The following is a 22,426-nucleotide window of genomic DNA, read 5'->3' as shown; positions in this document are numbered from 1 at the left end:
AATGTACAAATCGTTGAATGTAAATTTAGATTTTATTAAGCATAATTTGAAAATTAGAAAATGGCCATTTCTTCATAAAAAAATAAGAAATCCCCTAAAGGGATGAAATAACAATACTCTCTATTGAGAGATCATAAAGCCAGAACAACATTTCTGACGGTTAGAAAATTGAGACTGGGAGGCCCCCAAAGGGCTCCCAGCCTCCACAAATTTGAAATTAAAAGTGAATATATTTATTCTCAACGGGCAGAGAAAGAGTATGGGTAGGAGATCCAAAATTTGGCGATTTATCATAATATATCATAGCCAAAAACAAAGCCNAGGAGTTTTAGAATTACGAACAAACTTTTTTGACTTCCAGAAATAGTTGCAGACAGAAATAAGCGAAAGCGAAAAGTGATGAACATTAAGAGGGCTAAACTTTCAATGTAGCCTGCACAAATTAATTAGCATGTTTAACCATCTCGTGCATATGAGTCTCATTTGATGATATATGAATATTTTTCGCTTCAAGATGTTATTCAAATTCGCATTTTTGCTTTAATTTGAATGTAGCCCTAATTAGGAGATTTCAAATAGTTTTTGGCCTGCCATCTGGTGGCAATTGAAGATAGTTAAAAGAATGTGTTCTCATCGGAAGTCAATGGCAGATTCAAGGAAAAAAAGTGGAAGTTTGATACTAATAAAAGGAAATTTAATAAATTTAATTTTGGAGAACTTATTACATTGCGGGAAAGGGCGGCATTATTTTATGTCTTCTTACAACTGATAAATGAAGTTTGAACATTCAGCTTTTCCATGATTAAAATTATATTTATAAAATATACTACAACAGCGTATGTCCTCACTTGAACACGAAGGCAACAATTTTTGACTATATGGGACAAAAATTTCCAATCCTGAGATACTAAATGGGTTTGTAGCACATCATAATGTTTTTTAAAATTCATATGAAAAATGCATGCATGATAGGGTTAAAATCAACTCCTCGTCATCATTTAGGTAGCACCTTAATCTTTTAGTTCAAAAGCTAATTTGCGCTTTGTTTATAAAAATAAAAATAATTGAAAAAAAATCAATGACAATTGTCTTTATTGACATTTATAACAATTTTTCTACACAGACTTTTTCTTTTAAACTTTATCATCCAATGAAAAAAAAATTCTTCTTTTTTTCCTGTTGACTCATTCAAGCTGTGAAAGAAAATTTAAGCAAATATTGGTATAAATTTAGACAAATATAGGAATAAGTTGTATATCTTACAAGCTAAGCAAAATTTGCGCAAAAAGTAATTTTGTTAAAAATAATCACTGGTTTTTAATAAAAAAGTGTACATTTTCTTTATGGACTCACTTAAAGTATGTAATAAAGGATTATGTATAAAATACATGAAATAATATTTTGTGTAATATATACACTTCTGCTATATATACACTTTGCCGGAATATTTAGTGACCGTTTTGCGTAAATCTGGCTGAATTTCGTTTATACGATTCTTAATTCCGTTTTTCAAAGCATAGTTAGTCATGTACTTGTTGACATTAAACTTATACTTAAAGAATAGCATTAAATTGCATGATCTGGGCTGTCAATTCTGATCACTAAAACGGAAAATTATACGACCACTCAAAGGTGAGAACACGTTGTTCTTCCGTGTAGCATTTCATTTATGATATTACACTGACTCGAGCCGTGATGGCTCAGGGGATTGAGCGCTTGCATCCTGATAAAGTAGCCTAGTTTCGAATTGCAATGATGATAAGTTGATATGGAATTCTTTTCACGGCTCAGACTGACATGGTAAACGGATCATGGGCTAGAATCCCCTTGGCATTGGGCTAACTGTACTAGGTTTTCATGGCTTTTCTATTTTCATTAAATAAAAATGCGGGTAAGTGTCTGTCAAAAGTCCTCCATGAAAGTTAGCTCATCGCTCGTTCATAGAAAACTCGCATATCGAAATCGCGGAGATAATGCTCCTCAAAAGGGCCATTCTCACTGCATCCGAATCGCGTATGCAAATTCGGAGATGCGAAAGAGAACATGACTGTTGAGTTTTTCAAGTGTCAACAAATTTTTTAGCATATAGTGTGAACTTTAAAAGTAAATATGCAGTGGTAGTTCATAAACGTAACAATTTTACAATTTTCTACAATTTTGCAATGTACATTCTTTTACAATTTTTTTGCATTCAGAAAAAACTAGCATCCTCATAAGAACTAAAATGGTAGAAAATATTTACCCGAAGAAAACTCGCAGTCAATCAGGTCTCACAAAAAAATCGCATCCAGTAAAATTTGACCTTACGCAGGTTATTCGTGTGATGTAAAATCGTCATTGAAGGCTAGAATGTCTATCATCACTCCCCATTTCTATTTTGTACCCAGTGACCACTGATACATCTATTTAAATTTTCTTACTTAATATAATATACAACGCATTTGTTGAATTTCTTTCTTTTTTTATACTCGGAAATAAAAGGAAAAATAAACTTTACCGCAAGCGTCTTGACATTCTTTTTCAGTCTCAAAATTATTTTCATTTCCTTGGCATCCTCCATAAATAAACTGTTTGCATTCCCCAGATGCTTTATCGAAAAAGTAACGTTTGATGGAGGCTCTACAAGGTCCGGTCTCGGAAGGCAAGCTGCACACATCCTCAGCACCTTCACAAAATTTTAAAATACAATAAATTAAAATGAATCTTTATTTTAAAAATGCTGAGTCATGGTATGTGACTAAAAAATGACTGCTACCTGGAAGAATTAATTCAAGATAACTGGAAAATTTGCTTTGCTTAAGAAACCATTTCCTTTCCCCGAGCGTTAAAATTATTTACAAAGTTCATCAACAGACGGCGAAACTAATAAAACGACAAAACTAAGTTTTTGTTGCATTTCAGACCATTCCAAATAAAATATTTTCAAGAATGTTTGTTTAGTTTTCCCCTGACTGCCGCACGCTATTGTTAGAAATGGTAGCTATTTTGAAAATGATATTCTGTAATTTATCTCAGGTGGCAACAAACAAACTTTACAACAAACAAACAAGCAAACAAACCAGACAAACTTTACGAATTTTGAAATTTGTGACTAGTAATAATAATCTATATATAAAAATGAATGTCTGTCTGTGTGTATGTCATTTATAGACTCCTAAACCATCCAACCGAAAGTTATGAAATTTGGCATACAGATAGTTTTAAGCACGAAGAAGGTCACTGTAAACATTAAAACATTCAACGACAATTCTTTCTAATAGAATGACCGAAAAACGAAATGGAATTTTCTGATTGGTTAAGCCTTAGCCATTCTTTTAAATTCAACGAATCAATTTTCACATATTTTAAAGATACATCAGTGATAACTGCTAGCTTAGAGCTCTATTTGATCAAAAATTAGTTTATTGCACGTATTTAAATATTTAATTATTTTATATTCGCTATGTCAGAAGGCTCCTATACTATCAGAGCTGAACTATCGCAAGATATCGTGATGTTAGTATTAGCGCGAGAGTTTGAAGACTATTTGGATACCTAAAATTATTGATATGCGTGGTTGTGCGGCAGTAAATTGCACAAATAGTTCCAAAAAAGTATTTCGCATGTTCAGATTTCCTTCAAATGTGAAAAGAAAGAAGAAATGGACAATAAATTACAGAAGATACAACTGGCAGCCTGGAAGTGGAGCTCGCTTATGTGAGGTAAATACTCATTTATTTATAATTTATTAGATTTATTTACTTATGTATGTAGTATATAAACGATATTAAGTTGTTATAATTTGTTTTTAAATGTTTGTTTTCGTCTATTTTTTAAAAACAAATAAACAAATAACTTGCAGGGCTACTTGAATTGTACAGTTTTAACTATGTACAAAATATAGGAATATTCATTGAAAATTGCATTTTTGAAGTATATATTTATTTAAAATATGAATTTTAAAAAATATTTATTGATTTTTTTTTAACAATTTTAAGTGCTTATGTGCAATAAAACTAATAAATAAAGGCAAAAGATTGGCTGAATAAGCATTCGCCAAACTTATTTCAGAATCGCAAAGTTTTGCATTCACTTTTAAGTATTTCTTCTTGTTAAAAACAAATATTTACCTGTTTTTTATTGTATTCCTTTTAATTTCACTTAGGTCTAGTAGTTATTTTCTAAATCTTGTTTAATTTAAGCTTGTTTTTTAGTCAGATATGGTAATATATCGCCTGAAGTTCAAGCGATTTGTTTGCATTTATCATAAGATATCTATTCAATATGCGATCTTTCATCTATTTTTGGATCTACTAATGTTTTTTTTCTTTAAAATTCTTGTGCAAAATTGCTGAAATAATTAGTTTCTCTGTTAGAAAATTTCATGGCAGTATGTTTAAAAATTGTAAACTCTAAATTTTTCTTATGTGATTTAATTTAAGTATGAAAATAAAAAATAAAAAAACGTATTCTAACTATTTTTGCAGGTTCATTTTGAAGAATTTCAACTAGAAATAAATAGAAAAGATGGTCACAATAAATTAAGACCTGCTGGTGGGCTGGTACTTTCTACCGTAATTTTCTATTCTAACAATTTTTAATGCTCAAAATTCCGAAAAAATTCCTAAAAAAAAAAAAAAAAAAAAAAAAATACTGAAAGAAATAGGCTGTCCAAAGCCTCGATCAGATTTAGATAAGCTTGAATCTACTATACGTATAAATTTACTAATTCTTCTCCATTTACTTAGTTTTTATTATTAAAGAACAAAAAATGTGTAAAAACTATTTCTATCTAGCAATGAATATCATAGAGATATATTTTTTTAAAATTGTATTCCTTATTTATGTATTACTTACTTAAATAAATGTTATGCAAATGTGAGTTGAAAAAAGATATTTATTTAAATAAATTATTTAAAAATTTATCATGCGTCATTTCTTCTACTCCTCATAAAACTCTAGTTTCTATTTATTCTATTAATTATATTTATATAATAATAATGCCTAAAAATCTTAATTCGTCTTGTCCTTTTATGTTTCAAGGAAAATTCAATGTATCAATTAAAAACACTAATTTTAAATCAATTCTTGATTTAAACAAAATTTATTGCTTCTTATGATTGTAGACATTTTGTTGTTGTTGTTGTAGTTCATTTACGTCGCACTAGAGCTGCGCAATGGGCTATTGGCGACGGTCTGGAAAACATCCCTGAGGATGATCCGAAGACATGCCATCACAATTTTGATCCTCTGCAGAGGGGATGGCACCCCCGCTTCGGTAGCCCGACGACCTGCACGCGAAGTCGAGCACTTTACGGTGGAACAGTTAAACGAGACCCAATACCGCACACCCTCGCTCCCTACACAGACTGATCCAAGTAGCCACCCACCTGCACACTGACCGCAGCCAGTGATGCTTGACTTCGGTGATCTGCTGGGGATCGTGTCTTAACGATCAGTCCACTGCGGGACTGTAGACATTTACATTTAGAATATTGCATAAGAAATTTAATTATTTTGATTTTGAAAACATACTTAAAAATATTTGATGTCAAAACATGCTTTTTTTTCCATTTTAATTTCGTTTAAAAAAATCTGAAAAGAAGTTTAAAAAACCCATATCTAACTGAAATACAAAATTTAGTACGAAATTTACTTTGAAATTTACTTTGAAAATTATAAAGAAAAATTGATGTAATTGGCATATAAGCACATACACAGTTTTTTTTATTTAAACCTTTAAATCGGTCATAAAATTTGCCGTGAATTTGTATAAGCATAAAAAAAAAAGTTTCCGAAAAACAATGTTAATCGTTGCGCGCTTTTCTTTACCGATTATCCTATAGTTGAGGTTAACGTCGTTTGTAGCGATAAGTCGCCAAATCTTGTAGTTTTTCAATATTGCAGGAATATTGCTTTTGCTCCAAAATAAATGATAAGTCGGCCTTGAATTCAATGAACATTACGTGTAGCACGTGTGGTCTACGTCACCAAATTTATACTTTGTCTGATACCACGTGTTTTTATTTTATTTATATTAATTCTTTTAAACGTGTTTCTAGAAAGTTACTTATTTAAAACCAACGGTAATTAAATAGAAACAAAATATTTATGTAATCAAAAGCGAAAACTAATGGGAAATAAGGCTTTTTGTGCCCAGTCACTCTACCTCCTAAAATCATAGTACACATGCGGACTCTTAAAATAGGATGGGATACAGAATTACCAGAAAATTACCGAAAAGAGTTTGAGACCTGGTATGACGATTTATCCTTATTGAATGATGTTAAAACTCCAAGATGCTTAGGTATGAGTGATTTAAAAACTGATTTTAGTATTCATGTATTTTGTGATGCCAGTAAACTCGCATACAGCACCGTTATAGTCCTTCGAAAGGTCCAAGAGGAAAAAGTATCTTTACATTTTATACAAGCCAAAAGTAGAGTAGCTCCACTACACAAGATGACTATTCCATGGTTGGAGTTACTTGCCTGTTGCATTGGAGCGCGTCTTGCTACGATAACAATAAAAGCGATGGATCTAAAAGAAGTACCTATCATTTACTGGATCGATTCTTCAACCGCGTATTGTTGGATTAAGAGAGAAGAGCACTGGGGTGTATTCGTCAATAATCGAGTGAAAGAAATCCGATCATTAACGGAAAAGAATTCATGGAGACATACCCGAGGAGCAGAACCCAGCAGACTTACCTTCCAGAGGTTGTTCCGCTGAAGTCTTCTTAAAATCAAAGTGGTAGGAGGGACCATCATGGTTAAAATTGCGTGTAGAAGAAATGATCAAAAAATGAATTCAATGAAGAAGAGGAGGATGTTTTAAAAGAAAGACGAAGAAGTATAATTTCTTCTCTTGTTTGTAATGATGCAGATGCTCAATGGTACTGCAGACGTTTTTCTAAGTACTCACAAATATTGAGAATGATTGCTTGGATGTACCGATTTATCAATAATACCCGAAAAAGCGCAATTCAAAAGGAAGAGTTCTTTCAGTGAATGAATTGGAATCGGCGGAGAAAAAATTAATGAAGCTTGTGCAATTTGAAACATTGAAGGAAGGATATGTAAAAGCTCTTTGCACTTTTATTGACAACGACGGAATTCGCAGACTAAAGACAAAAATCAGCAGAAGAAATGATGATAATGATTTTTTGTGCCCGATTGTTCTTCCTTCAAAGCATGAGATTGTGGATAAATTGATACTCGAGAGAAACTTGAAGTCTTCACATGCTGGAGTACAATTTGTGTTGGCTGATATCAGACAACACTTTTGAATATTGAGAGGGAGAAAAACCATTCAAAGAGTGATCTTGAAATGTGTCCGATGCAGGAGACATGATTCAAGGGGAGTGGAATCTGTGCCAACACCCTTACCAGAAGATAGAATTCGCGATTCTTTTGTATTTGAAGTTTCTGGGGGTAGATTTAGCAGGCCCGCTTCATTTGAAAGATGGCAAAAGAGCTTGGATCCTCCTGTTTACTTGCGCCGTATATCGAGCCGTGCATCTGGAACTAATTCAAAGCCTGTCAACAAGCTGCTTCATGTTAGGTTTCAGGAGATTCATCGCTGGACGAGGACAGCCCAAAATAATGTATAGTGACAATGGAAGTAATTTCGTTGGAACGGATAATTGATTGGGAGAAAATCATTAATGATGCTTCAATATTCAGGATACAGGGAAAATTTAACCCACCCACTGCAGCATGGTGGGGTGGGTGGTGGGAGAGAATCGTTCAAATGATTAAAAGATTACTAAGAAGAGTTTTAGGAAAAGCCTGTCTCATGTATGAAGAAATGTCAATTATTTTGTGCGATGTCGAAGCTGTTATCAACGGCAGGCCTTTTACTTACATTTCAGAAGATTCAAAGGACTTTCTCCCACTCACCCCATCAATGTTCATTCAAGATATACGAGCCATCGGTGTACCAGATTTGAACCACATAGATACTGCTAACATCACAAAAAGATGGAGATATCAACAATCTTTAAGAGACACCTTTCGAAAAAGGTTCACGGACGACTATCTAAGTCCTTTGGTCCAAACACCGCTCAAGAATAAACATCTAATACGAGATTTAAAACCTGGGGATGTTGTTTTGATAAGCTATGACCATTAAAAACAAATAGATTGGCAACTTGGGAAAAATAATTTCCATATTCCCAGGAAAAGACAACCATGTTCGAGTGGTAAGAGTAAAAATAGCTAATGGAGATGTTGATAGACCTGTCCAAAAAATTTATCCATTAGAGATATATCATCATGATCCACTGTTTAGGAAGAAGTCTTTTAATGAAACTTTTGAAAATCAGTCCAACGTTCCAGAAATAACAAAACCAAAACATGTTGATATATGTACAGTCCGCAAAAAAAAAAACGAATCACCCTGAATAACTTTTGTTCTAATGATCGGATTTTCACGAACTAAGTGTCAATCTTAATGGTTTCTGGGGGTGACCTCAAATATGTTAATTAATTAGTGCTAACTATTAATTAAGTTACGAAATCAGACACAAAAACGTACTTTCTCTGAATAAACATATATTTTTTTTTGCATATTTGGAATCTAGACACTTGAATTAGGGGGGGGTAGACAAAATTTTAAAAAAATTGGGTGGTAAATTGGGTTGCAATAAAGGTTTATATATTTGGCGATAGTCCAGAAAACCGCAAAAAAAAGTCGCCTGCGCTAATGAATGTATTAAGATAACCCATTGCCTAATTCAAAAGAGGAATGCGTAATTTCACTAGGTTGCTAGGCAACCACGCTCTGACTGTAAAAAAAATTGAAATAATGTTTGTGACTGATGGGAGAGGTTTAATTATTTGTTAATAGTAAATATTTCGATGTTTCTAGGCAATAGACAATTTTTAAGCTGATTTCTGTCCAAAAAGCAAAAAAAAAAATTTAATATTTTAATCCCCTTTGAAAAGAAAATTTGTATCGATTTATAAATTATTTATGATTTTCTAAGTTTTTAGAATTTAAATACATGAACTTTTTATCTGATATTATATAGATTATGCTGTTTTTGCTATATTTATTCGAGGATTTCATACTAAAATTAAATTAACATAACTTATTATAGCTGAATACAAAATTTTAGGGATAATCATTTTTACAGCTTTAATCGAGTCTTCTAAGCAAGAAAGTTTGAAGAAAAAAAANGCGGTATCAGAAAATTGTAAAAGTATAAATTCGGTGACGTGGACCACTGTTGCCATGTGATGACCCAACATTGAGAATTTGAACAAAATATAGGGAGAGTATGAACTAATAGTAGGAATTGAGAAGAAAAAAAAAGGCACGCGGTATCAGAAAATTGTAAAAGTATAAATTCGGTGACGTGGACCACTGTTGCCATGTGATGACCCAACATTGAGAATTTGAACAAAATATAGGGAGAGTATGAACTAATAGTAGGAATTGAGAAGAAAAAAAAAGGCACGCGGTATCAGAAAATTGTAAAAGTATAAATTCGGTGACGTGGACCACTGTTGCCATGTGATGACCCAACATTGAGAATTTGAACAAAATATAGGGAGAGTATGAACTAATAGTAGGAATTGAGAAGAAAAAAAAAGGCACGCGGTATCAGAAAATTGTAAAAGTATAAATTCGGTGACGTGGACCACTGTTGCCATGTGATGACCCAACATTGAGAATTTGAACAAAATATAGGGAGAGTATGAACTAATAGTAGGAATTGAGAAGAAAAAAAAAGGCACGCGGTATCAGAAAATTGTAAAAGTATAAATTCGGTGACGTGGACCACTGTTGCCATGTGATGACCCAACATTGAGAATTTGAACAAAATATAGGGAGAGTATGAACTAATAGTAGGAATTGAGAAGAAAAAAAAAGGCACGCGGTATCAGAAAATTGTAAAAGTATAAATTCGGTGACGTGGACCACTGTTGCCATGTGATGACCCAACATTGAGAATTTGAACAAAATATAGGGAGAGTATGAACTAATAGTAGGAATTGAGAAGAAAAAAAAAGGCACGCGGTATCAGAAAATTGTAAAAGTATAAATTCGGTGACGTGGACCACTGTTGCCATGTGATGACCCAACATTGAGAATTTGAACAAAATATAGGGAGAGTATGAACTAATAGTAGGAATTGAGAAGAAAAAAAAAGGCACGCGGTATCAGAAAATTGTAAAAGTATAAATTCGGTGACGTGGACCACTGTTGCCATGTGATGACCCAACATTGAGAATTTGAACAAAATATAGGGAGAGTATGAACTAATAGTAGGAATTGAGAAGAAAAAAAAAGGCACGCGGTATCAGAAAATTGTAAAAGTATAAATTCGGTGACGTGGACCACTGTTGCCATGTGATGACCCAACATTGAGAATTTGAACAAAATATAGGGAGAGTATGAACTAATAGTAGGAATTGAGAAGAAAAAAAAAGGCACGCGGTATCAGAAAATTGTAAAAGTATAAATTCGGTGACGTGGACCACTGTTGCCATGTGATGACCCAACATTGAGAATTTGAACAAAATATAGGGAGAGTATGAACTAATAGTAGGAATTGAGAAGAAAAAAAAAGGCACGCGGTATCAGAAAATTGTAAAAGTATAAATTCGGTGACGTGGACCACTGTTGCCATGTGATGACCCAACATTGAGAATTTGAACAAAATATAGGGAGAGTATGAACTAATAGTAGGAATTGAGAAGAAAAAAAAAGGCACGCGGTATCAGAAAATTGTAAAAGTATAAATTCGGTGACGTGGACCACTGTTGCCATGTGATGACCCAACATTGAGAATTTGAACAAAATATAGGGAGAGTATGAACTAATAGTAGGAATTGAGAAGAAAAAAAAAGGCACGCGGTATCAGAAAATTGTAAAAGTATAAATTCGGTGACGTGGACCACTGTTGCCATGTGATGACCCAACATTGAGAATTTGAACAAAATATAGGGAGAGTATGAACTAATAGTAGGAATTGAGAAGAAAAAAAAAGGCACGCGGTATCAGAAAATTGTAAAAGTATAAATTCGGTGACGTGGACCACTGTTGCCATGTGATGACCCAACATTGAGAATTTGAACAAAATATAGGGAGAGTATGAACTAATAGTAGGAATTGAGAAGAAAAAAAAAGGCACGCGGTATCAGAAAATTGTAAAAGTATAAATTCGGTGACGTGGACCACTGTTGCCATGTGATGACCCAACATTGAGAATTTGAACAAAATATAGGGAGAGTATGAACTAATAGTAGGAATTGAGAAGAAAAAAAAAGGCACGCGGTATCAGAAAATTGTAAAAGTATAAATTCGGTGACGTGGACCACTGTTGCCATGTGATGACCCAACATTGAGAATTTGAACAAAATATAGGGAGAGTGTGAACTAATAGTAGGAATTGAAAAAAGAAATTTTTCACACTTGCTAAATATTTTCAATAAAATAAATTATTTTTTAACTAAATTTAAATCAGCAACGATCAGGGAAATTTCTTTTATTTGCCTGATATATTGAAGGGGGTTCCTACATATGCCAATGACGTTCATAGTTTAAATTCTACGTCAAATATGCCTTGCAAAATATTTTCAAGCATGCACAAACCTTGTGATGTCTCTAACCTTATGACAGTTTAGAATATTACTGTGCAATTTCAGTCGTTTCAAATTGGAAAGTTTGTATATATCCCTGAGCCATTGAGTTTTCGAACCCTTTTTAATTTGTTTGGATGTGCCGCGCGGAAAGAACGTAAAAGGCAGAAACGAAAAATTAAAGCAGGTGCGAATACAAGCGATTAACTTAAAACTATTAAATACTTCTAAAACAATTGATAATTACATCTAAAATAATAAAATAAAGAGTTTGTCTGTCTGTGTGCTTAGGTGTGTATTATAATTCCAGAAACATTTGTACATTTACAGTTGCTACTCGAACATTTACAGTTGCTACAAGGAACAAATTTAGCCCCTGAATCTAAAATTCATTCGAATTTTTCAGTTAGTTCGTTCGATTCAGCTGATAACCGTATGAAAAATGAAATTTTTTCATTGATTTCGAATTCACTACTGATAAAAATGACTGCTGATTTTTGTAAATTTCAAATATTTCAAAGATTACATCAGTGATACTTGCTAGTTTATAACTTACATTAAAAAAAAAGAAATTTTTTGCACGTTTTTTAATATTTAATAAATTTTTATTCGTTATGCGGAAAATTCACTAATTTGCTTACTTTATTATCACTTTATTCAACGGCAAAGTAAAAAACGACAAAAACTTTATGGTTTACCTTATACCCGAGTTAAATACATAAAATATATAATAAAAAAATCCTGCACTATTTTTCAATTTTTATTTGTCTGGATTGCGCTTGCCAGAAAAAAATGATAAAATAGATATTTTGTAACTGCTAAAAACTCGTAACAGTTTTTTTAAAGAATATTATTACTCGATTAAAATAATGTGCGCTTTTAAGGTGTAGTTAAAAGTGTCGTCTATAATGTAAATAAATCATGATGGGCTGAAAAGAAACTAATTAAGTATAAAATTGGGCAATGTAACACTAAATTTTCCTATTTTCAAACGTCGTCATATCGATGTTTTTTTTTAAAAAAAAGTATTCTCATTGTACATCGTTAGTATTATATCTTACTACAAATATCGAGTAATACGATAAATATAGGAAACTATAAAGCGCCGATACTATCGACAAAAATCGAATAGAATATTAACGAGAGTGTTGATAATGGGTAATGAAAATACTGATGTTTGTAAATCAGTTAATTCGGAAGTAAATAATTATAAATTGCCTCATACTGATATTTTCTGTTGATATATCGTGATATTAAAAAATTCAGATATCGCTCAGTGCTATATAGAGAATTTTTTCCGACTATACCGTTTCAACGATAATCTTAAATCGACTCACGGAAAGTAACAATGCTTATTGCGCAAAACAAAAGGATGAGATGGTTCATGATATAGACTCGGTTTGACCGTTAAAGTGGCTTTATAATTTCCGAAGTCTCTTTTCAAAAGAATTTTTATAAAGTAATTTTATCGATGTTTTCTGATATACAGATGGATGACAAAATAATACGAACACCTGTGAAAAAGTGTGACTTATTTCACACCTGCAGTACAGCCGCGCCACCTGCAACAGAAGTCTGCCACCTAGTGAGCGTGAAGAGAAAGCTATCAGGCTCTCAACATTAGTCACCTGTGTTGCATGAGTTTATCTGACTAGCTTTTATATGGTGAAATGTTTGACCTGTCAGAATTCCAAAGAGGGATGATTGTTGGGACGCAGTTAAATGGAGTATCGGTGACAGAAACAGCAAACCTTTTGGGGTTTGCAAGAAGTACTGTATCAGCCGTTATGACAGCATACATGAAAGAAGGTAAGACGAAGTCTTCAAAGAAAAACAGTGGCCGAAAGTCAAAGCTTGATGATAGGGATAGACATGTCTTGCAGCGCGCAGTAGCTCGAAAACACAAGCAATCGTTATCCGAGATAACACCAGACATAAACAGTCATCTTCAGGACCCCGTTTCAACAAGAACTGTTCAAAGAGAACTTCATGCAGCGAACATTTATGGGAGAGTGGCAATTCGTAAACCCTTGGTGACAGCAACCAATGCTTTCAAGCGCCGTCAGTGGTGCAGAGGTCACATAGGCTGATCCCCACAGCAGTGGCAGCAAGTAATATGGTCCGATAAATCATCCTTCACCTTATTTCAGACCACCGGACGCGTTTATGTCTGGAGATCACCCAATGAAGCGTTTGATCCTGAATGCCTCTTACCAACTGTGAAACATGGAGGTGGCTCCATTATGGTTTGGGGGGCGATATCTTGGCGTGGTCTTGGGCCACTAGTACGTCTGCATGGAAGAATCAAATCTAATGACTATCTAAGCGTTCTAGCTGACCATGTTCATCCTTTTGTACAGACTGTATTCCTTGGAGAGCGACCGATTTTTCAAGACGACAACGCCCCTATCCACACCGCTAGGTGCGTTCAAACATGGTTCGAAGAGCATGACAATGAAGTTGAGCATCTCGCCTGACCCCCTCAGTCTCCGGACTTAAATATTATTGAACATTTGTGGCACTATTTGGAGTCTAAACTTCGTTCCCGATTCCCACCTCCATCAAATCTTTTGGAATTAGAGGCCGCTTTGCAAGAGGAATGGCTTAATATTCCTTTAAACGTTGTCCATGACCTTTATGCATCGATCCCACGTCGTATTAAATCTGTAATTCAGTCAAAGGGTGGTCCAACTCCCTATTAATAAAGATTTTCTGATATTTCACAGGTGTTCGTATTATTTTGTCACCCATCTGTATATCGTGATGCTAGAAAAAAATACAGATATCGCTCAGAACTATCCATAGAATGTTCTTCGACTTGACTGTTTCAATGATAATCTTAAATCTACTCACCCAATACAACAATGCTTATTGCACTAAAGAAAACGATGGGATGTTTCATGGCAATTTAGTCCAAATTCTTTACTGTATAGTAAATGTTGCTTCTTTGCAGCATTTAAGAATAACTTTTTTTGCAGAGTGAGATACATTCCAATTTTGTTATGAAGGAGGGAAATTTATTCAGGAGAAATAAACAAATTCATTTAAGAAAAATTTATTTATTATTTAGAGAATATGGCCATACTTAGAAATAGTGAAATAAAAAAAAGGAAATCCCTCAAAGGGACAAGAAGAATAATTTTCTTAATATCCAGAATTTCTGTGTAACGTTATAAATTCACCAGCTGGGACTGAGAGGCCGGAAGACCCCAGTCTGTTCGCAAAATAATTCGAAATTAGGACTAAGTGAATTGTTCCCAACTGACAGCCATAAATTTAATTTTCAAAAAATTACGCATTTTTTTGTGTGTCCCAGCAGGATATATGTGATGCCACAATAGGCATTACAAACTTTTTAGCTTTTGAAATTTCTTTAATTTACTAAATTTATTTTTTTAATCATTTTTAATTGAATTTTAATTAAACTAACTATTTAATTTTCATTATATTTTATAAAAAGCTATAATAAATATTTCATCCTTTTCTTAACAATCAATGTAACGGCTAACTTTTTTATTTTAATACAAATGTAAAACTCATTAATTCACCGTCATGAGTAAATCGAAAATAAAATCAATTTATAACTCTTTATTTCTTACCACAAAAATATTTCGGTTGCATGGTTATACTAATTCTCACAGTCTTTTTGGCGATTAGCTTTCGTCAAATTATTTTCAAATCTAATATTAATAAAGGGGGGGTTGGCTTTATTTCTGGCTACGTTGGCGATTTATCTTTCGATAAATCGCCAACCATGGATCTCTTCCCATGCTCCTAACTGTTCGTTAAGAATAATTCACTAAACTTTAATTTGTAATTAATGGCAATCGGACTGGAAGGTTTCGGCCTATATAATTTTCGAAGTCTACTTTTAAAATAATTTTTATAAAGTAGTATCATCGATGTTTTCTGGTGATATCGTGATAGTAAAAAAGTCAGATATCGCTCAGAACTATGTGGAGAATGTTTTCGAATTGCACCTTTTCAACGATAATCTTAAATCTACTCACCCAATATGCTTATTGCACAAAAGAAAACGATGAGATGTTCCATGGACTTGACTGTCTTACCATTAGTTTAAAGTGGCTTAACTTTATTTCACTTCAAAATGCAACTTTTCCTGTTTTTTATACTATAAATCATCTCATTAATTTCGTCTTATAAAATTTTTATCCTTGGTTCGATTGATTGATGGAATTTTGTCAAGAAATTACAAGTGTGTTCTGCCATTTGGAAAACTTTTAATAAAAATTTTCAAGAATAGGACAGAGCTTAATGGACATTTCATCTTCCTTATGAAAGCTATTAAATTCACGAAGTAAGGTCAGTGTGCCTAAATGCGACATGATTTTGTTTAAGTTTGTCGCATTTAGGTCAAACTTGACCTTTTATTAGATTTCTTTCAGCAAAAATGGCTGAAGTATTACGCCATCATTGATTCTTCCAAATTGTAAGATTATTGTAGATTAAATATTTTTGTAGGAATTTGTTTAAAGTATTTATGAAATATTATTTATATTTCTTTTCTTTAAAACTGTTCGAAATATTTCTTATCAAAACCCAGCACTTATATATGTAACACTGCTGTACACAATGTTTATTGTTTACATAGCATTAATGGACAACTACGAAAATCAACAATTTTTTATTTTTTAATTGATGAAAAATTTTACATTTTTGTTGCATTGCTTGTCAACGTGAGCATGTCTTGATGGCTCATTGATTATCATCGTAGTTATTATTTTTCTGAAAATAAAGAACAAAATTACAAAACAGTGTAAAAATTGATTTAAAAAAAATCAAAACATGTGAAAAATCTCAACAATTTCTTTAATCTTTAAGATAGAGAAAAAGATTTGAGACATAAATAAATAAATAATTAATTATTAGCTAAAAGAAATGTAATTCGTAAAATATAATTCTATAATCAGTCTATCGTTCTTGAATAACGTAAATAAGTTTCGGTTTGGAGGTATTCGGTTCCAAAATTTCGGTTTGGTTTGTTTCGCAACAGTTTGATGCTGTATAGATAATTCTAACAGCTTATTGTGTCAATTAAAAAAAATAATAAATAAATAAATTAAATAAATGAACAATATCAATATCTTCAAATAATTTTATCTTATTTCATCAGTGGCGTTAAATGACTAATTCCAAAGAATGTGTGAGTTTTTCCTTTCAACTCTGTTGCACTTTGAAGATTGGGAATAGACTAAGAATTCCCAGAAGATTGAAAATCGGCTAAGTCAGACAGTTAGATAAACTGGTCGCTGTGGTGGGCTGATTTGTATAAATAGCCAACATTTGCAGTGCAAGAGGAAAACAGCTATATGTATTTTGCATTTACATTAATTACATTGGAGAACAAATTTTTTTCTATTGTATGGGAGTTTTAACGGATTTCAAATACGTTCGAATCGCCGATTTCGACTCTTGTTGTCTCAGGGTATAGGTATAGAGTACTCGCCTCCCAATGATACGGATCGGGAGCTTATGTCAGTGATGGCTGATCTGTACGAATTCCTCACCCGGCTGGCACCGACTATAGTGCCGATGTAAAATATCCCTAGTGGTAGACGGATGATGGGTTCGAATCCCCTTGCCGTCAGACTAACCTTGAATGGTTTTCCTCTTCGCGTAAAGCAAATGCGGGTTAGTTCCATCAAAAAGTTCTCCACGAAAACAAAATTTATCCCAACACTTGATCCCTGAGTTTCCTTGTCTTCTGGATTGAGTTCAAAATTACAAGGCTACAGAGTTAAACCACATGTGCATAAATTATTCTAACAGCCTACAATACTAACCTTACCGGAATGCTATGAAACATAGAAATATTTTACAAGTCTTTCAAGTAAATCTGGATGAGAAACACCAGCGTCAAAATATAAATTTTATTTATATTTTAATAGGCTTGAACTCAAAATATTATTCATTGTAGAATGTTTGTGAATGATCAGAGACGAACTGGTCGAAAAATTGTTTAAGCGCCACATGTGTATAAATTATGCTAACAGTCTATAATACTAACCTTACACTCAAGTATTTCACCGGTCGCTTGAGTAAATTTGGTTGAGAAACACTAACCTAGTATAATCTGCTCTCAGACCAGCAATATAAGATTAGAATTGATCCAGATTCTTACCACACTTATTTTGACACTCCTCCAACGACTTGAAATTGTTTCCATTGGCCCCGCATCCTCCATAAGTGAACCCACGGCATTTACCTTGACTTTTATCATATCCAAATCTTGGCATTGCAGCCCTGCACATACCTGTCCTGATGGGGTCATTGCAGGCATCATCAGCTCCTCGAGCTACGTAAAAATTATAATAAAAAAGTAAATTTGTAAATGTCTAATAAAGTACTTAAATATGAAATTAAACTAGAGTCAGTACTGGTAATGATAGAATTTTCACGTTCCAAAAATTATTTGAGATCTGCTCAACCCATTTTCGGTTAAAGGTGCGTAAACGCACCTTTATAAATATTTTCTAACGCACGATATAAATATTTTCTTTAATTTACACTGTGACGTATATTTTTCACAAATTTCTTTCTCCTGCTATTGTCAAAGGTTCTGGAAACATCTATTTAGTATTAGTTATTCAGTTTGGAGTAAACACTTTCTGTTGAGAAATTTTTAAGTTTCGACAGTTTTTTTTAAAAAAACTTGAAACGATTAGTTATTAGTTAGCTTATAATTCTGTGCGCATGTATAATTATTCCATTTGAGATTTATCATACGTTTTTATGATGGAGTAAAGTTGCAAGTTCTACAAATAAGATAAAAATAAAACAAATGTCGTAGAAAACTAGTGTGCAACTAAATGATTTGTTCATTGATTTAGCCAATCGTACTTATACATACCGCATTATTTCGTAAATAAAATAATTATTTTTCATCTACGAGAGTGTTATCGTGTCTTAATGAATGTAATTTAAGTATATTTCAATTTAAATAATACGATATTTTATAAAAATTTTATGCTTGGCTTAAAATTGTTAAATCAATTGTGTAGTTGAGAGTTGAAGATTAAAATCGAGTCACTCGAAAATGGCCCACGTTATAAAAATTTAATTGAAGTAAAATGTTTAGAAAATGCGTTCTGCTAAAATACCGAACATAAAGAGCTGTAGAATACGTAGCCAAAATTGTTAAGCTTCTTAAAATATCTCAGTAGTACCTTTAATGTCGTCCTAACATCTTAATAGGGAAATTAATTTGTTAATTACCTGGCCACGTGTGATTCACAGAACTTCATTTTGGAGTGAATCGTATTTTTATTTATCTAAGCTGCTTATTCCATTAATTTAATGATAGCGGTATCAAAGTTAGGGATATGCGATTGAAGTCCCGTTTACTATTATACTATAAATGCATTAAATCACATATCTTGAATAATTTATTTTAAGCAAATTATTCAATAATTTTAAACAAATAAGGGTTTAAAAATAAATTTGATAGAAGTACGCCTAAACTATACCCTAAAATATACGAAGACTAAACTTTGGAATCAATAACTAAAAAATATATTTTCAAACAATTTCGAGTAGGAAAGAAACGCTAACTTGTTTGAAATAATAGTCCTAGTAACTATTTAAATTTTGATTCTTGGTGCTAGAGTACATTCCATTTTCACTTTCAACTTTTGAAATTTCAATAGCAAAACGGATTTTTTTTATGTCCTTAAAAATGTTAAGGCTATCAGTAAAAAAATTGCACTGCATTTTTTTTTGGAAAGCAGTGACGACTATTTATTCTTTTTTCAATCTAAGCACCTAGTCCTTTATCTTACTTAAAACTTATTTTAATATCGCGGGAAGTAATTTAATATACTTTGTTATTAAAGGAATAATCCCAAGAAACTGAATCGAAAAGATAACTTAATTGACTGAAAACATAATAAAAAAAGTAGACACGTTCAATAATTAACGTCACAAGTCATTCACGCTTGACGAGTCTTGAGAATGGGTGCTTATACTTGAAAGCTCGAAACATGTCGACTTTTATTTCGATCATCATTTTGATAAGGATTTTATGGTCGTAAAAGTAAACATATGCATTTTAATATTTTAACTGGACTCATGTGGTCTTTAAAAAAGTAAGGGAACCGTAACATCAATATTGTAACAATGAAGTTGTCTTTAACTTTAAAATTTTGAGATCAGATATTTTGAGTTAATGAAATAGAATCTTTTATATTTTGAGCTTTTATGCCATCATTTCAGTATCTTAAGGACCTTACAAACTCTGTTTAAAAGGAGAGTATCGTATCAGATATTTATAAGAAAGCAAAAAAAATCATAGTAGTAGTATTTGATGATAAATGTAACTTATCGTAATTAAAGAACATGTTGTGCGACGTTTCATGGTGAATTAGCGAAAATAAGTTTCAGAATGTATCGAAACATCAGGATGATATTTGCAAATAATCTTCATCCAAAGAAAACCATGTAACCTAAATATCTGGCAGAATGGAGCAATTTTTTAAACAATGAATAATTCAATATGTAACATATTATTTCAATATGTTATTCTTAAAAATAACATATTTCAATGTTTTTAAAATGCCACTTAACATTCAGTAATTCTTCAGTTGTAGAAAAAAGAAATATAGTAAATTGTATAAAATCCTTGTAAATGTGCATTAGAATTACTGTGCAATCTACATTTCTTTCAGGCACCTTTTTTTTTGTTTGTTTAAACTTTCTTACCTAGAAGACTCCAATAAAGCTGTAAAAAGGATTATCCCTAAAATATTGTATATAGTTATAAATATAAATCGCTAGTATAAATCAAATAAAAACAACGCGAAAAATCCAAATAATGTCAGATGAAAAGTTTATGTATTTAAATTCTAAAAGCTTAAGAAATGTTAAATATTTTATAAACCGATTCAAATTTTCGTTTCAAAGGAGATTAAAAAGAAAAAAATATCTTTACTTTTTGGTCAGAAATCAGCTGAAAAATTGTTTATTGCCTAGAAACTTCGAGATATTTTCCATTAACTATTAATAAATAAACCTCTCCGTGCAATCACAAAAAATTATTTCTATTTTTTTTTTTTTTTTTTTTTTTTTTTTTAAAAAAAATCTGAACTTGGTCGCCTAGCAACGGAGTAAAGTTAAGTTTTCCTCTCTTGAATAAGTCTATGGCGGTGTTTCCCAAATTTATGACCTTTTTGTACTCTTTCTGAATTTTTCGTAACGCTGTGTACCACTAATAAAAAAATGAATGTATTTTTTACTATAAAAAAGATTGCACAAAAGTTAAAAATCACAACTGGCTGTTGACACCACTAATTATTAACTGCTAACTCTGCAAAAAATAGCCAATGGAAATATTCGTAAATCTTCATGGCTAGCTTTGTTTTTAAAAAAAATTTTTTTTTAAATTTTCGTTAGTTGCAAAATATTTCGCATTAGAATGGGTACCCACGCTAAACTGTTCCCGTACCCCTGGGGGTACACGTACCACACTTTGGAAAACACTGGTCTATGGATTATCTTAAAATATTCATTTGTGACGGCGACTTGGCTGTTTTTTGGGACTCTATCGCCAAATATATATAATTTATTATACCCCCAATTTATGATCCAATCTTTTCGAAATTTTGTCTATTTTGAGGGCCAGGAATCCATATGTAAAAATAAATATATGTTTATTCACAGAAAGTGCGTTTTTGCGTCTGATTTCGTAACTTAATTAATAGTTAGCACTAATTAATTAGCATATTTGAAGTCACCCCCAGAAACCATTAAGATTGACACTTGAAAATCCAATCATAAAAATGAAAACTATTCAGGTTGATATATATATATATATATATATATATTTTTTGCCCACTGTAGAATCTTACTACAAAAATATTGTATTGGAGTTCTGTTCCAATAATTCCTAATCACAGAATTTGCATTACCTGAATTTAGTAAACTTCAATAAATAATCAAATTATCTAGTATATTTTGAAATTTTTATTTTTCTGCGCGTGCAGACAGCACAATTAAAAGAAGTTTCATTCAATAATTAATTAAAGGTTTTAGTATAATTTCTTTTGAAAATGCGATAGTTAAAGTTTCAATATTATATTAATTAGAATCGAAATCCTAATCATAAATTTTTTGATTTACTCACCCATTGATATAATGCAAATTGCACAAAAGAGAAGGAAAAGATACTTCATGATAGTTACTTGGCTATACCTTGAACTGGTTATGAAATTGTGAAGTCCACTTTTATAAGAAAGATTTTTATAAGGCATATGACAGCTGAAAGTACTGATTAACGATGGCACATATCTTAAAGAAACCTCGAAGGGGATAAAAGTAATGAAAAATATTGTAATTGAATTTTGATTTATTTGAACAGTTTTGAAACTGGTCCATAAAATCAATTTACGAACCTTTTCGAAAGACTTTTATTACTTGAACCACAACATTATGCTTACTTCTAAAATTGGTAAACTGCAAAAATTTAAAAGTAAAAAAGTTTCAAATATTGTGAATCTTTTTTCTTCTTTTATGCATACAGAGCTATTCTGTATTCTTTAATATTTGATAGGGCAGAGGATAATGATTGAGAATTGCAAAACATTCTATGATTCGAAAACGCCTGATCGCACATCTATTAAGAACTGAGTGTTCAAGCGCAAGCATTTGGAATGGTACTTCTATTTATCTGAATTATCTTAATTTTACTTTTTTATGTAATTATTGTCTATAATTGCATTAAAATAAGTCGAGAAATAGCTATTTTATCGTAATTTAATAATGTGGTGACTAAATTGACGAGTTAGATAGGTTGGTCTCCAAATCATTAAAACAAAATTTCCAAATAGCTGTTAGGGAAATCT

General features: G+C 32.1%; 2 protein-coding genes and 1 long non-coding RNA gene across 3 annotated transcripts; 2 read left to right on the top strand and 1 right to left on the bottom strand.

Annotated features, from left to right (window-relative positions):
• The first annotated feature begins 6,168 nt into the window (after positions 1-6,168).
• On the top strand, positions 6,169-6,711 carry LOC139425228 (uncharacterized). Its single transcript, XM_071179170.1, has one exon. It carries the CDS (start codon positions 6,169-6,171, stop codon positions 6,709-6,711), a length of 543 nt encoding a protein of 180 aa, XP_071035271.1.
• An 885-nt stretch (positions 6,712-7,596) lies between these two features.
• Positions 7,597-8,112, top strand: LOC139425227 (uncharacterized). Its single transcript, XM_071179169.1, has one exon. The coding sequence runs from the start codon at positions 7,597-7,599 to the stop codon at positions 8,110-8,112; it is 516 nt and encodes a 171-aa protein (XP_071035270.1).
• A 9,600-nt stretch (positions 8,113-17,712) lies between these two features.
• Positions 17,713-21,850, bottom strand: LOC139425144 (uncharacterized). The gene is made up of 2 exons (XR_011636378.1): positions 21,709-21,850; positions 17,713-17,886 (listed from the first exon to the last, which is right to left on the bottom strand). It is a non-coding gene; the product is annotated as an uncharacterized lncRNA (long non-coding RNA).
• Positions 21,851-22,426: the final 576 nt, after the last annotated feature.

The sequence above is a fragment of the Parasteatoda tepidariorum genome, chromosome 3, assembly GCF_043381705.1.
Source record: "Parasteatoda tepidariorum isolate YZ-2023 chromosome 3, CAS_Ptep_4.0, whole genome shotgun sequence".
NCBI classification, from domain to species: domain Eukaryota; kingdom Metazoa; phylum Arthropoda; class Arachnida; order Araneae; family Theridiidae; genus Parasteatoda; species Parasteatoda tepidariorum.
This window is presented reverse-complemented; position numbering and strand designations above follow the sequence as displayed.

Bases quoted from the DNA above. Each gene is read 5' to 3' on its own strand.
- LOC139425227 (XM_071179169.1), top strand. From the start codon at position 7,597: ATGGAAGTAATTTCGTTGGAACGGATAATTGATTGGGAGAAAATCATT.
- LOC139425228 (XM_071179170.1), top strand. From the start codon at position 6,169: ATGCGGACTCTTAAAATAGGATGGGATACAGAATTACCAGAAAATTAC.